Below are 15,571 nucleotides of genomic sequence, written 5' to 3' on the forward strand. Positions count from 1 at the left end.
ATTATGATAACTTGTCAAAATGCCTTATTGTTATTTATGTTTCTATCCTTATTAATTTTACATGTTTCTCCCTCATGGATTCTGGTAGATCCTGGTGATCATTTCACTGGCAAATATTTTTTTGACATGTCAGTTAATCAGTTTTCAGTCCATTTAGCTGGTGCTTTATTGATATTATATAGTGCCAACTTTTTAATGAGACATGTGTTACTGAATGAATTGCTTTAAAAAGTCCAAGCTAGGCAATTTTATTTGACAAATCTGTAATCTTATAAAAATCATGTTACTATAATAAGAATTATTTTCTCTAGATCCATTCTGGCTACCATTTATTCCATTAATGTTCTTTACTCTTTACCAATTAGACTTTTTATTGTCTTGCTCTTTCTTTTGTCTTGCTTGATGTCAGGCTAAGCAGTTGAGCTTCTTGTTCTTTAAAAATTAATGTCACATTAGCGTTCTTCAGGAATTTCCCTGCTATTTCAAGATTTATTAAAAATTAATAGCAGAGATGCCTTCAGTTATTTGGGCTTGTTGATTTGAATATAATTATCCCTAGCAGATGCTGTCTGATATTCTCCTTAGTTACTAATTCTTGATTAGTAGAATCTGTGTTTGCCAAGCTAAAATGTAAAATATGGAATGTTGCCAAAGCTTAAGCTTTGTGTTTATGTTTTCTGTAAAGCCATGAGTCCTTAAGCATGCCCTGTCATATCTTTTAATGTGATAAAAGTAATGAATAGATATAAGAAACAATCTGTTACCAGAAAGAGTCGAAAGCTTTATAGTTATAATTACAGATATAATTATCAGGAACATTAAATATGGATGAAGTTTTCACACTTTCAGTTTAAAAGAGAACTCTGATTTTGTTGTTGGATTGAAAACAGGAAACTGGGTCTGAAAGTTTGGTACATGAGACTTTAGATTTAAATTTGACCAAAAGTAGTACATAACATTTAAAAATGACCCTCAGGAATGCTAAGATTATAAAGTAACCGAGGAAGAATTATGCCTAAAGAAATCTGTAGTTCTTAAACCAGAAAGGTACTCTCTGAAATTTCTTTCACCAGTGATTTTGGATAACAGTTACTGGATTCTCTAGAGCCTGTAATGACTCCAGCAGCAGCATGGTTCTAAGTTGCCATCTCTTTCTCCACAAATTAGAAGGTGTATCAGTAGAAGTCAATTGCAGTATGGTGCCATTTCACTGAAGCTAACAATTACATATGTGTCTGACTACAGTGACGGGAAAGTTCGCTCACACTGCCTGCATGTTGAAAAAATTATGCCAAATCATAATGATTAACTACTACTGCAAATTTTAGAAATATCATTATCAGTGTTTTATTCATAAATATTGTCCTTGCTAAGCTGAGGTCATAATGGGGTAATAATTATGAAAATGGTAAATAGAAATCTTCATTATAGACACAAAGATGTAACAATTATTTTAGCACAATATTATTATTTTTATTCTAACAATTGTGCAGGGGCAGCTGTTATTATTGTTAGGCCTGTAAAAAGAGCACTAGTGTAAGGAAGAAGTCTAGGAGCCATCTGTTAACAGCAGTTGTATGTTCAGTTTCCCACTTAGAGAAGGAAAAGGACTTGATTGGATGAGCACACTAAGAATTAAGATATGGCTCTGGGAATGAGAGACACATTTAAAAGGATGTGTAAATCCTTTTAAGTGTTTAAGCAAAGGAAAATTGCTTAGATTGTTTTTATGGTCATCATGCAACAAATAAACTTTAACCTTTCTCCATTTTACTTTTTGCAAGAAATCAGGTAAAAAGCAAGCAATTTTTCATCTAGGCTTCCTATGTTTCAAGTTCCCAGAGTTTCTAAAAACAAATGTAACTTGCACTACTAAACAAAAATTCTGATTTTTTTACTCCCCAATGGTATCATCAGGTGTATAGTAATTGCCATGAACTATCTGAGCTTTTAAGAGGATAAGTTCTAATTAGAAAAGTAATTTAAAACTTCCCTTCTGCACAATGTTTCTGTGTAATATTGTCATAAGAATCTTAATCACAGATTTTCTCATTTTTATTGGTATAAAATTACAGCCATTAGTTATAGTTATGCCATGAGTATTCTTTTTTTTCTTTTTAATTCTATAAATTATTTTCCTTAAGGAAAGTCTTTTGATTGGAGAAGAAGGTTATGTGCTCTGTAACTGTCTGGAGGTAAAGGGGAAAACAAACTCAGGCTGATGATTTGGCTGATCATAGGAAGTGTCATTTTTTTTAATTTGAGGTGTTTTTAACTTGATGCACTTACCCATGTGCAGGCATATCCAAGACACTCAAGTTAGGATGCAGGGCTCTGAGAGACCAGCAACCTCCTAGATCAGCTTCTGAATGTTAAGAGGGCTACCATGAAGCATCCCAAAGGCACCAGTAATCAGTATGAGAAAAATAAAACTGAGTTATTTTTATAAAAACAAGTCTTGTCTATTTGCATGGACTCAGCTGTGAGAGGGAGCTTTAAATCGATAATGTGAAGTGCTGGTGACTAAACAACTTACTGTGGGTTTGGTGTGAAAAATCTGTTCTTTAGTATGATTCAATAAATTAGAAATAAATTTATAAAAAACAAGTTTTTATTTGCTATCCTAGCAATTTGCATTTGCTATATCTGATTTTTGACCTGAGAGATTCCACTACCATTAATATACATATATATATATATATTTTGCTTTTATATTTTGTTGTTCAAAAAAAAGGCTCTGAAACATTATTAAAATCAGAATGCTCATGACACAGCTGAATTTACTTTCTCACTGTGAACTCAGTTTGTAAATTATATTAATTTCATAAAATACTGATATAAGATAAAACTTAAAGATTTAAAAACTAAGTTCATGGACTGTAATAGGTGTGTCATACTGTGTAGGGAAGTTGTTTCATGGTAATAAATCACCCTGATTTTCAGAATAAAGACAAATTAATTACATATCATTGACCTATATATGTACGAGAGCAGTGTATTAATATTCATCAGATAACTTGTCTAAAGTCAATGTATAAAGACAGTATTACTTCATCAGAAAGCATTTATTGAGAGATCCTAGCCCAACATCCATTTAATTTGAGCCTCAGGAACTACTTCTGTGTACTGTGGAGTTGCCTGGATTTATTTAAAGTTTACTGCTAGAGTCTCACTAGCTTGGTGCTTTTCTCTTGTTCTGGCAATATGGCAAAGCAGAAGCATCTCTTCTGAAACATACAGGAATGGATTTTTTTCTTTTTTCAGAACTGCACTTTCAGAGTTAGACGTCTAGCATAAGAAAAAAAATATAATTCTTGATATCTAAAAGAAAAATCTTTTATCAGTCATCTGATCTAAGCTTATTTCTGTATTAGTACTTTCTATACATCAGTGTCCATTTTGTGTTTAGGTTTTATCACTTTCTGAGTTTGTTGCTTGACATTAAATCACAGTTATTGAGAGTAACCTTTAAAGTCTTCAGAACTGCATAATCTTTCTCTGTTCTCAAAGGTTTTTGTTATCCTTCATCATATGCTTGGTGTGATTTTGATGAAGCTGGGTTCATAGGGTCCCCCAGGTCACTAATGAAAATGGATAGCACAGAACACACTGCCAATTCCTCTGAGCCCCAGTTAATGTATTTCTCCCTCTTTGGAAGCTGCATGGTAGCTACTTCTTTGCTTCATGATCTACAAGCCATTTTTTATGTCTGCTATGGTATTTTTAGCATGCAGTAATTCTCCAGTCAGAAGCTGGGAAGTGCCTGATTTTGTACAGGAACAGACATAGGGTTCCTTTTAACAAATATACAAAATTCTTCAGCTCCAGTTAAGTAATTTTTACTTATTAACTTATTTTCCTAATCAAGCATTTGAAATGATTTTTTATTACTTTATCAATAATTATACTTCTTAGGTTTTGTTTTGTTTTTTTTTTTTGGTTTTTTTTTAGATTTTCACAAGGAGCTTTCTAAGTTAGAATGGCTTTTTGGTGGTATCTTAGAAAATGAATGGAATACCAGAATAAAAAATATCCCCCTTTTTTTTTGTCCATCTCTATTTTCAGCAAAGAAAGTCAGGCTAGCAAAAAACAGGAAGCTAGAAGCTATCACAGTAATTTATCTCTTAGGGTGTGAAAACTCCTCTTTGAAGAACTGCCCTAATAAATTGAAGGTTCTTAAAGAGGGATTATTCTCACATGAGCACATGGTGGTTGAAAGAACAGTTTTGTGTCAGATGCCATAGAAAACAGGCACTGTACTCCCAAGAGACATCAATTCAGGTCCTTCCTGTTTTGTACATATGTATGTAATCATAGCATTCTTCAGGCACTTAAAAACTTGTCAGAGTAACAGTACTATGCCTTTTGCAACAATCTTGTTATTGAAGAATGCCTATCAAGTGAAGTAGAGTCAATTATCTCCCTCTGCATCCTTGGCATTCCTGTGGAGAACTAATTTCTCAGCTTGCCTGTTGGGTTGATGCTGCACTGCACAGACTGAATACTCTGCATAGAAATATTACTGGTCTATTGGGATGAATTATTTCTTGTTCATAAATTTATCCAGGCACCCTGTTCAGAAAGACATTTAAGCACATTGCCTAACTGAACTTTTTGAGATGCTTAAAACTAGTTATGTGCTGAATCAGTATCTCAGTACTTAATTGATATTGAGTATGACCTATGAAGGAATAAAATTTAAATCATCTTATATTGAAAACATCTGGTGATATTCTAGCCACTTCTAGGTATCCAATATTCTCTAGTCTGTGTGTACTAGTCTATGTCTATTTACTGTCTTGAGGCAGAATGAAACTTGCCAATTGACAGTGATCCAAACAGGCCTGTATCTATACAGGTACTATAAGCAGAGATTCTTCATTTTTAGCCTGAATCATACTCCATGCATAGAGACAGCTTTTTATTTTCCTTCAAAAGGAGGTTAAATTTAAAAAAAAAAATAAATCTAAGTTTAAATGAAACATTTAAATGAATGCTTTGCATTGCAGTGATTTAGAACCAGCAATGCTTTTAATAGTATGCCCGCAAACTGCTGGCCTCTTGGGATTTGAGGGATTTTCTAATGCGAGCTGTAATGTGTAATTCATTAGCTGCCAGTAACTGGGGTTCTGAATCTGTCTGAGCCAATGAATTAATTTTGATTTCTAAAAATATATGTAAAATATTGTTTTATGTTAATCCTATATATAATAATGGCTTTTGGATGGCAGTATCATAAATCTAACATAAAGCATGCAACTGGGTATGAATTAATATCTTCTAGTTTAAAGGAATTAGGGTGAACAGATTAATTTTGAGATACATGAGTGACATGCACTGAGCATGTGTTACAAAGGTGGAACAAATACACATATGCTTGTGCATCTGTCTTTTTAGTTGTACATATTGCTAAATTTTAGGGTGTTCTTTAAAACTCCATCTGGAACTGTACATGTCTGTATGCATCCATGCAGATATATATGTCTCTCTGGTATCATAAAGAAATGACTACAGGATAAATGCCACAGTTGTTATTTATCTGCATTTATAATTGCCTAGGAAAAATTTTGTAGGATGTTTTGGTTTCACACTGACAGATTTCAAATAATGTAATGCTATTCCATGCAGTGCATAAAAGCAATAAAAAAAAGTTATTAAGAGTAATTAAAGTAATAAAAGCTTCTGTTCACCCAGTTTAGTTGTCAAAATGCATCTGTGAGTCATTGAAGGAAAAGGACTTTCAGAAGAACAATAAGATACTAATTATATTAAAGGGCAGGCTGAAAATTTTCACCTTTTCTGTGGACAAGCAAGATAATTTAAAAGGATGTATTTTAAGACACTGGTTGATTCCTCAGGATAACAGAGTGAATACTACAACATTTTTTTCATAACTTTCAGCAATTCATTTTGGTTTTTTTTTTATCAAAAGTCTGTGCTACAACCAGGAAGTCAAAATCAACCTGAACATGAATGCCATTTACTGTTTTTTGGGGGTTTTTTGGGGTTTTTGGTTTGTTTTTTTTTCTCAGACCAGAACTCACCATGATTAGTTTTTCACATCTGATTTGAAATTGCCCTAGGATTGAACGAAAAATCAGGATTTTCATATGCTGAATCAGAGGATACAAGCAGGGAGAAAACCAGTTGTTGCTTAGCTGTGTGCTCCTTCAGCAGAGTTAGAGTCTTATTTGGACCTTTCTTCTCTTTGGTTTTCCCAGCAGCCCCATAGCACAAGTAATGAATCCCCACTTCTGTGCTGTGTTGCTTTGCAGACCCTGGCAGGTACCTGCTCATTGGAGGGGGTGGTTTGCTAAGGTTACCTCTTAACTAAACTACTTCTGGAAAAATGGGATGATCAGTCTGTGGCAAAGGATTGTGTATTGTGATTATTAACTGGGCACTGTAAGTGATTGGGGGGAATCAATTGCCTGAGCTTCCCTTTTCCAAAGTTTGGCTGTACTTAAATAACCTGTATTTATGTGTCCATGCCACAGGCATGTATTTAATAGAACAGAGAGCAACAACTTCGTCCTCTCTCTCCTTTCAGCTTCTATGGCCTTTAGCTCTGGGCCTACCTAAATTCCCATCGTGGTCCAGTGTGACAAAGCCTCCAGCAGCTCAACCACATCTGCCAGAGGAACTGGGAAAACCAGTGATGCTCAGCCTCTGACAGCAGTACAAAATGGCCAATGCTGTGACATTGTGTTGGGGCATTGGCCCTTGTCTCATGGTCTTTGTATTTTAAAATGCTACTGTCACTTACATAAATCAGCTTGAACTTATTCAAACCAGTTGAAATTTTTTCACCTCTTCTACCAGATCATTGGACTGACCTAAAAGGAAGTCAGATCTGTGTCAGTCACACCAGTGCCTAGATACTAATTGCACTACAAATGTAGTGGTTTGACTTCTTTCCTGTGACCCTTCATGTGTGGTGGAGACCTGTCCTGACCAAGTTACAAAAAGCTGGTTACAAACACTCTGGTGACTGACAAGTCATCCACAAGGATCCTTTTAAGGAGTGTCAAAGCAAGCACAGGTAATGCCTTTGTAAGTTGTGGGATTGACTGCAGTTGAACACACTCTCAGGATCTGCAAAGGAGCCTGAAACATTGTCTTCAAATTGCATTAAAGACCAGTTGGAGCAGCTGAATGTTAACTCTTCCATTTCTTGAAGAGTCTCCATTTTTATGGGGTCTCTAGGCATGAGTATGAAATTTCTGATGGTAGTATTTGTACTGTAATTACATAAGGGTGAAGTTTTAGGAGTGTGTTAGCTTGCCCTTTACAGTAAGTCCTTAATTAATGAAAATAGTGTATACCAAATAACTTTAGATGGTAAAAATAAAAGCTGATGAATTTTTCACTTTAGTCATCTCACTTTCAAATATTTAGTTTTGCTATCGACTGAGTTTATGTAACAAGTTAATTTTGTATTTTTCACAGAAATGTAACCTGGAATAATTTAGCTATCCCAGACACCCACTGTTCCAGAGAGCTAGAAGAAGGTTACCAGTGCCCGCCTGGATTTAAATGCATGGACCTTGAAGATCTGGGACTAAGCAGGCAAGAGCTGGGCTACAGTGGCTTTAATGAGATAGGTCTGTCCTACTGGTAAAATCCATTTCAGTATCCATTTTAAAATGTTTTTGAAATGAATGGAACAGATAGTTCATGTCTGTGCTGAAAAGACAGCAAGTGCAATCAGTATTCTACTCAAGTAGAGCACATGCCAGAAAGACAAGCTGTGCTATTTGCTTTGCAGTTATGATATATTTTTACATAGCCTGGGATCCCAGGATTTAAATACCTCTAAACAATGTCTTTATAAGGAGTTAATTGCTGATTATCACCGTATGCAAATGTGATGACTAATTTCTGTTTTATTTTTGATTCATTTTTGAGTATAAAATCCTGTTTGTCTAATTTTAGTAGTAATTCCTATTAAAAAAATAATCTTTTTTTTTAATCCAGAAATACTTTGATAATCATCTTGTAACTAAAGAGAAGATGGGAGAAAAAAAATATCATGTATCTGTAGCAATCTTGGTCCAAACTGTGTAAGTCAGAAAATCAGCCAGAAAAATGATTGAGAGTCAGGCAAAGTTTGCAATACATGTGCAATTTGTGTTCTGTGCAAAACACAGCAGTTACCAGGAGAATATGTTCTCTGACAGCTGCAATGTGTTGTGCCATCCCCATGAGGAAATGAGTGTAGAACACAAAAGCAGGAAAGGTGGCAATAGCATGGGCAGCTATGTTAAGATCCACATCCAAATTTAGAATATGCTGTTACTCTGTCAGGACATTGTGGTTATTTCATATTTATTGAGCAGACAAAGGTCCAAAAGGAGCCTGCAGCTGTAAATTTTCATTCCAGGACAGGTAGGGAAGTACCTTCAATGATAGTACATACCCATAGGCTGAATTCTTTCTGATGCATTTCTTTGATACAATTTTTTTGTTGTTGTTTTTTTTTTAGTTTTTTGGGAGGTTTTTGTTTTTTTCATTTTTCTGGCCTGAGGTCCAGACTGTTATCCTGGCCTCAGCTGAATTTGAAGGTAATGAAAAGGTTTAATGACTAAATGACTGAAATCCCAAAAGTTTTTTAAGTATTGAAAGTCTTTGGGGCTGAAATTGCTTCAGTTAGTTCCTGAATATTCAGGTTTCTGGATATACACAATGAGCCAGAGAGTTACAAGGTCTCAGAGTCCTAATACAAGTACTCTGTGATACCAAATGATGAATGAACAAAACCTGCCATTTCTTTTTTCTTGTGAGAAAGGGAGAAAAACCTGATTACAGCCAAGCATCATTCTGTTCCCTCTGGAAGCCAGATGCGTACTGTTTGTTCGGTACTGTTAGAAGGATAACACCATAGATAGTAACAATTTTCTATAATTCTTTTCTTCCATAGATCTCAAAGGATAATTCAGTCTGATCTCTCAGTCAGCCTTCAGATTTACTGTCATGCCTGGATGAACATGAGCTGACTTCACACTAGAACCTAAAACCATCCACATTCACATTCTGTAGTTCCAGGTAGTTTAGGAGGAGAGGATGAGATAGGGGTATTGCCAGGATAATTAGACCTCAGATTGAAATCACCCTTCTTATCTTCTAAAGAGAAAAAAAAATTGTGGCATTGAAGGGTACTGTTTTAGCTGCCTACCTGATCACCAGGGAATAGTTGCAATGTCTTAGACGAGCTTCAATGTATAGTAGAGTTGAACGAGACCCAAAGTGCTTAATAAAGGAGGACGGCTTGTTTTTAATGATGGGGGCAGGTTGGCAAAGACAGATGAAATAGTTTGTCCATGTATGCCTTCAAAACAGGTTAAAAAAACAAGACTGAAACTCTGGTCTCCTGAATCACAGGTATTATCAATAAGTATTTCTGAGTATTGCATTTTAAAGGTCAGAAATTGCTAATAGACCTAGGAGAACTGTAATTGATAAATTGTTTTTGTCTAGAAATAGGTAAGCAGGATATAACATCTCTCAAAACAGTAGCCAGAAGTTAAATTGAATATCAATTGAAAACTAAACTTTAAAATACTGGGTAAGACACAGAAACTGTCCCAAAAAATGTTAAATAAGCTTCCTCAAATTAGGATTGTTAAAAACAGGATTATAACCAGCAAGTTCATCATCATTATAAATATCCACTTTGTGATGCACCTTTGTGTGTAGTTAACAAGTAAGTAATGAAATAAATATTTTCTGTGTACTTATACTATTTTTTGTACATTCATTGGTATTTCATTTGCAGATATGATGCAGCCTGTCCTGTTGGATCCTCAAATCTATCATTACAAAAATCACAAGAGCATAGCAGTTTGGCAGCTACTATATAATTAGTAACTCTTAATTTGTAGCATATAAGTACAACTTTTGAATATTTGAATTTGATAATTTCTGTTAATTTTTCTTCTCTTGAAAGAAAAAAGGAGGGATTTTTACAATTTTATTACTGGGTGAAGACCAAACTGTCATAATCAGGTAAAAGTTTACAGAGTTTTTAATACTGTGAATATGCCAATTAGATAGCTTCAGATTTGGAAAATACCTTGATTTTGGCCATGCCCTGGTCCCATTCTTATAGGTGGCTTTGACTTCAAAGGATGAAGATTGGAAAGATGATAGTGTCACTTTTGACACTTATTTAAATAAATAAAATATATTTATTTCCCAAGTTTTCTATTTTTAGTTTTGAGGTGTTCTGTTTATCTGTTTCATGTATGTTTCCATGCAGGTATATAGGTATTGTTTAAGGAAGAACATAATTATAGACTACTGATAAATGTGGCTTGAAGATAGCTTGTCAAGATAATTTAGACCATCTTCTTCTGATGAGAAGCACACTCCATAATCTTTCCAACTGATTGTGTTGCTTCATTGTCTGTGCTCTTAGGAAGATTTTCCTAAATTATAACCTGAATCTTTCTTCTTTATGGAATTTAAGATCATAATTTCTCACCTTATTCACTACTGGCATAGATAAAACCTTAAAAAAAAGCTTATCTGCATCTTTCATTATGCCTTCCATATGGTTCTAAATGTCTCAGTCTTTTGCTAGAATATTTATATTTTATCCCTTAAATTGTTCTTACTCTTTCTCTAGACCTTCTGAGGTGGCTGATCCACCACTTAGTTGAAGTGCAGTACTGCCAGAATACCCCAAATGAGCCATTATTTTATGTGGTTTTGAGCTCTGTTAAAATTTCTACATCCCAGTGAGATATTTTTCATTTTCAGAATAGCATGTTGTGGGTGATTCATGTTTTTCTAATTTATTACAGCCCTTGTGTCCAACTGAAAGAGCTGCCATCACTGTTTCTAATCCTTTATTTGTTTATTTATATCTTTATTTTTAAATGTAAACCCTTACATTGGTCTCTGTTGAATAGCATACCTACTTTTGTTTTTCCAGACTATTTCTTCAGTTTGCGAGAGCTTGAGGAGTTTTAATTCCTCCTCCTGATTACTTCTGCTGCCTTTTAGTTTATTTTATCTGAAATTACATGAGTATAATTTATTTTCTATATACTGATCAAAAGTAAAAAAATTTATTAGAACCAGATCAAGATTAGACTCTGCAACTTTGACTTCTTTTCTGACAGTGTTTCATTAATAGCTGCTCATAAGGACACCTAACAGTTTTGCATCCATCACAGAGCAGTATCACCTAGCCACATTCCTCTGTGTTGTCATGGTGAGACAATGTTAAAAGCCTGTAAAAGCCTTTTAATATATGTAGATCATCAAGTGTTTCTCTTTACAAAACTTGCTTCCATTCCACATTGGTACAGGAAGATTTGTGCCATTGGCTCTCAAGTGCATGCACCCTTTAATGTGTATTAATAACATGATACTTACACAGGATGCTTGTGAAGATCATTTTTCCAACATGGGCCACATCAGCATATATCTACAGCTAATGCCTCTGTCCTTTAATGTACATATTTCTAGATTGCATGTAGAAGGAAATAAACACCAGTTAGTATTGCAACTTTGCAAGTGTAATCTCTACGAGTGAAGTTAAGAAAATCTAGGGAAGGTCTGTCTGGCAGCACCTCTGCAAAAGTCATAAGCAAAAGTTTCACTCGTATCTGTTGTAGTCAGCAACTGCAGGATCATGTCCAGGGAAGCTACAGTTACTGAGAACCAGCATGGAACAGAAAAGAGATGAGCTTCTGTTCATGAAATCATTTATTCAGCATGGCAATAAACTCATTCAGAGACAAAGAGCTCTGAACAAAGGCAGGGTGATGGGTTTTGAAGGACAGAACACTTGAGGGTCTCCACTTTTGAGGGTGGAGTTTAGGGCTAGGGACCACTAGAAACACAACAAGGGAGAAACCCCCCGGGACTCAAACCCAGTCAGAACTCCTGGGCTGCCCTTCACAAGGGGTTTGGGGTGGGACAACTTCATCCAGCGCTCACACTGCCCATCCCCCAAAGCAGGAGGTCAAAATTCACTAGCTTGGCTTACAGTCATGCTTCTCACTTGAACAATGCTTATCTGAAACTAAATCTTTGTCTCCCTGAGGCACCTCACAACACAGAACTGTTCATGAAACTGAAGAATTACTGAAATGTGAACCAATTAGCTGAGCTCCCAGTACCTCAAATCCTTTTGTTTGTGAAGTTCTGAAATAGGAGGAAGGAATATTGAAGAAAGAATAAGATACCCTTGTAGGTGAGCTGACTTCAGCTGTTTCAGGTTCCACCTGATGGGAGGCTAGAGGAAGTTCCTGCTTTCCTATAGTAAATTCCTCATGAACTCAGTAGAGTTCAAGAACCCAAGTGCTCTTTCCAAAAATTAGACACAGAACTTGACTTCTTAAGTAGGTGTTCTTACACAATGTGAGCCCTAATGTAAAATTGAATCTTTTATTCTTCAGGATGCCTGAAAGATTTTTTGAATGCTGTGGGACTGGGTAGAAGTAAGAGAAAGGGTATGAATGAAAGGCTTGGCTGGCTGTGCAGATGTGGGTAGCAAAATTCCTTACTATTGTCTATACCTTTATGGTACTATCAAGCTTTTTAGTTTCTCAGATTTTTTTTAGCTGGTTTTGTTTTGGGCTTCTATAAAAAGGTTGATGTTTTCTTCATCTTAGAACAATCTGTCTCCCACTGAGAGTATCAGGTACATTCACAGCTAGCCTTTTTCTTCTTTCTGATTTTATTCTCTTCTTGTATTTTTCCTAGCTGTGTTTAATTGTATAGGGTGTAGCTGAGAGCATGACAGTATTATAAAGTGTATAAAAAAAAGTTAAGCTAAAAATTGAGAAATTTTTTTTTTTGTAAACAGTCAGTACTAATTGTAAAAATTATTTGTCATATTATTGTATTTGTTGAAGTATTTGCATCTGATATATCTAAAAACCATAAATATATTTATTGGATAAAATAATAGCATACAAGTCTTGGGAATTGGAGGGCTATATGACAAGTACTTCTGCCTTCCATCTCACTGTTTATCTGAGTGTGCATCTACCTTTGGTCAATATTTAGCATGGCAGTAACTGCTATCAGGGACACACTAAGGATCTGGCAGAGCTGACTATGTTGGTGCAGTTGAACAGGGTGCTTTCCAGATGCAAATATGCCAGAATCCCCCCTGTTGCTGGATCCTGTACAGATTTCCTCCTTACCTGCACTTTCCACACCCTACTGAGTCCTTTGCATTCAGGTTTTTGTTACATCAGCTAGTAATCATTCCATATGCCTCATGGCTGCAATCATCTGCAATCATCTACCGATATACACTTGCAGCACATCACTGATTTTACTCTTCACATAATTCGGGAGAAGGTTTTTTTCATGATTTATAGTGCTACATATTGCTTCAAATAGTCTCAAAAGGAAAAGGAAGTAGTGAATAAAGATAACTAAAGGTTTAAAAATATTCTACAAAGTAGGCAAGAGAGGTTTTAGGTCATGAGAGATCATTCTGAAAGGAAAAAGAGGTCTAATTCTATCCTTATTATCAACCCATTTGCCAATTGCTAGGGCCAGTACCTTATTAAATGAGACTAATTACTTCTTGTACCTGCAAAGAGTGTTTGACAAAGACTGCCATATTAATGGCCATTTTACATATAGGATATAAACACAGATATTCTGTCTCAAAGAGAACCAAATTTCAAAAGTAAGGAGCGCTTCAAGGCCCATATACAAAGACTACATCTATATTAAACCTTATTCACCTTACAGTAGAAGTGAACACTGTTCATTGGCACGGTGAGCCAATAAAATCATCTGATTTATAGCCTGTAAAACAGCAACAGAGCTGAGAGGTCTCAGATATTTCCTGCTTTTATTAAAAGGGCTTCTTCCATATAATGTGGGACCCAGAAGTTACTCTTGAGAGCCTTTTTAAAATAGATAACTGTATGAAAAAAGATTATATGTCACTGTGAAAAATATCTGCCATGGCTAGATTAAAGGTGAACCTAATTTAATGTTTGTGAATGGAAACTTCACAGTAGGGCCAAATTTCCTCATTTTGCTTATAGGCATTGTTTTTATAAAATACTCATGCAATGATCAAAATAACTCCTTTGTTTATGCATAAATTGAAATTTTGTCTACCAAATATGGGAAGGGCTTTGGTTCTCTTACAAGTTCTCTTGTGATGGGGAAAATACTTACGTGAGTACAACACTTTGGATTTGCAAAGGCATTGCTCTTAGACTGGAAGATTGGGTGGCATTAGGTCCATTGTTCAGAAGGAAGGAATTAGGATTAAGTTAGTATGCTGTGAATCTGGATCTGCCACAATCCATTAAGGACATTTTCCGTGAGAGATTGTAATGCTTCCAAGAAATTTGGTACCTATGTCTTGGATTAGACAGAATGGCCACAGAGTTTGTTGAGTGGTGTGATGTCATAAACACTTAACAAAAATCTGGAGAAGGAGGAAAGATGCTCTCACCAGTCTAAAATAAAAACTGAAAGTGAGTCTAAATCAGATGCCAAATTATGTACTCCTGGAAACTGCAAGCATTCAGAGCTACAAGTCCATTTGTTTATGTGAACATCTATATCATTAATTTGATACAAATTCTTAAAACTAAAGTAGAAGTGACCCATGTTTTTATATATTAGTGCAGTTGTCAAATAAAGAGACCTCCATTCTGAAAGGATGCCCTACTAACCCCAATGCATGGGCTGAGCAGATCATGGTTCCTTCCTTTTCCCTCTGAGTCTGCAGCAGCAAGAACTCCTGCTGCAGGCACCTTTGGAAAGCAAGCAACTGGAGAATGGTTTTAAAGGGAGTTCTGTAAAGACTTGCTCCTCATCATTCTGTGAAATTATTTCAATTTTTCTCCATGGACCACCTCACCCCAAGACAGATAAAACTACCTTTAACATTTAGGAGGCTGAATGTTAACAAGGCATACCAAGATGAAAGAGAACGCTTGAACATCTGACTTGACACTTCAGCTGCCACTGGATGAAAAAGTGCCCCTCACTGGTGGCAGAAGCTAACCTTTTAGTTACTCTGTCATTACCCACCCACCTGACCCAGGCAGCTTGGCTCTTGGTGGCAGTATTAGCAGCCACGTGGTCTTTCCAGGTCCCTGGCCATAGGCAAGAGGGGCAGGAGGATTATGATTGATTTGCTGTCCTATGCAATTGACTACTTTACCAGCTCTGAGACATCAACATCCATGAAAAGCAGTTAATTATGGGTTGATGAACAGAATAAAATTTACATTAGCAGGTTATTTGCTCAAAGTAGGAGATACAGCTGATAGTGAAAAGCATTGTGAGGGTTTTTAATCAGCCTCCCAATGTGCATCATTCCTCCCTCCAATGCCCTTTCACACAGTCATGTCTCCTGAGTGAAGCCGGTGTCACTTTGCACAGACAAAGAGGGCCAGAAATGCAGATCAGCATCACCACCACAGCCGGAATCCCTGGGCTCTGAGTCATTTGGTATCTGGGATAATAGAAAGCAGTGAGGGAATATAATTGTTTAGTCAGAGCCTCCATTTAATTGTACTCGTTAAAGGCTGAAAGGTTGAGCTCTTATGAAATAAGCATTGGTTTAATA

At 35.9% G+C, this 15,571-nt stretch overlaps 1 protein-coding gene across 39 annotated transcripts in view; it reads left to right on the forward strand.

Annotated features, from left to right (window-relative positions):
- NALCN (sodium leak channel, non-selective) overlaps nt 1-15,571 on the forward strand; it is a 226,926-nt gene that overhangs the window by 43,472 nt on the left and 167,883 nt on the right. For 38 of the 39 annotated variants that reach the window (XM_086880763.1, XM_086880771.1, XM_086880779.1 and 35 more), the window contains one exon: nt 7,450-7,604. In XM_086880763.1, coding sequence (XP_086736889.1) covers nt 7,450-7,604 — 155 coding nt within the window. Of the gene's footprint in view, nt 1-7,449; nt 7,605-15,571 lie in introns of those variants that run through there. The other variant, XM_086880801.1, reaches the window with a different exon arrangement.

This window comes from Cyanistes caeruleus, chromosome 3 (assembly GCF_971803275.1).
Source record: "Cyanistes caeruleus chromosome 3, bCyaCae1.hap1.1, whole genome shotgun sequence".
Classification (NCBI taxonomy): domain Eukaryota; kingdom Metazoa; phylum Chordata; class Aves; order Passeriformes; family Paridae; genus Cyanistes; species Cyanistes caeruleus.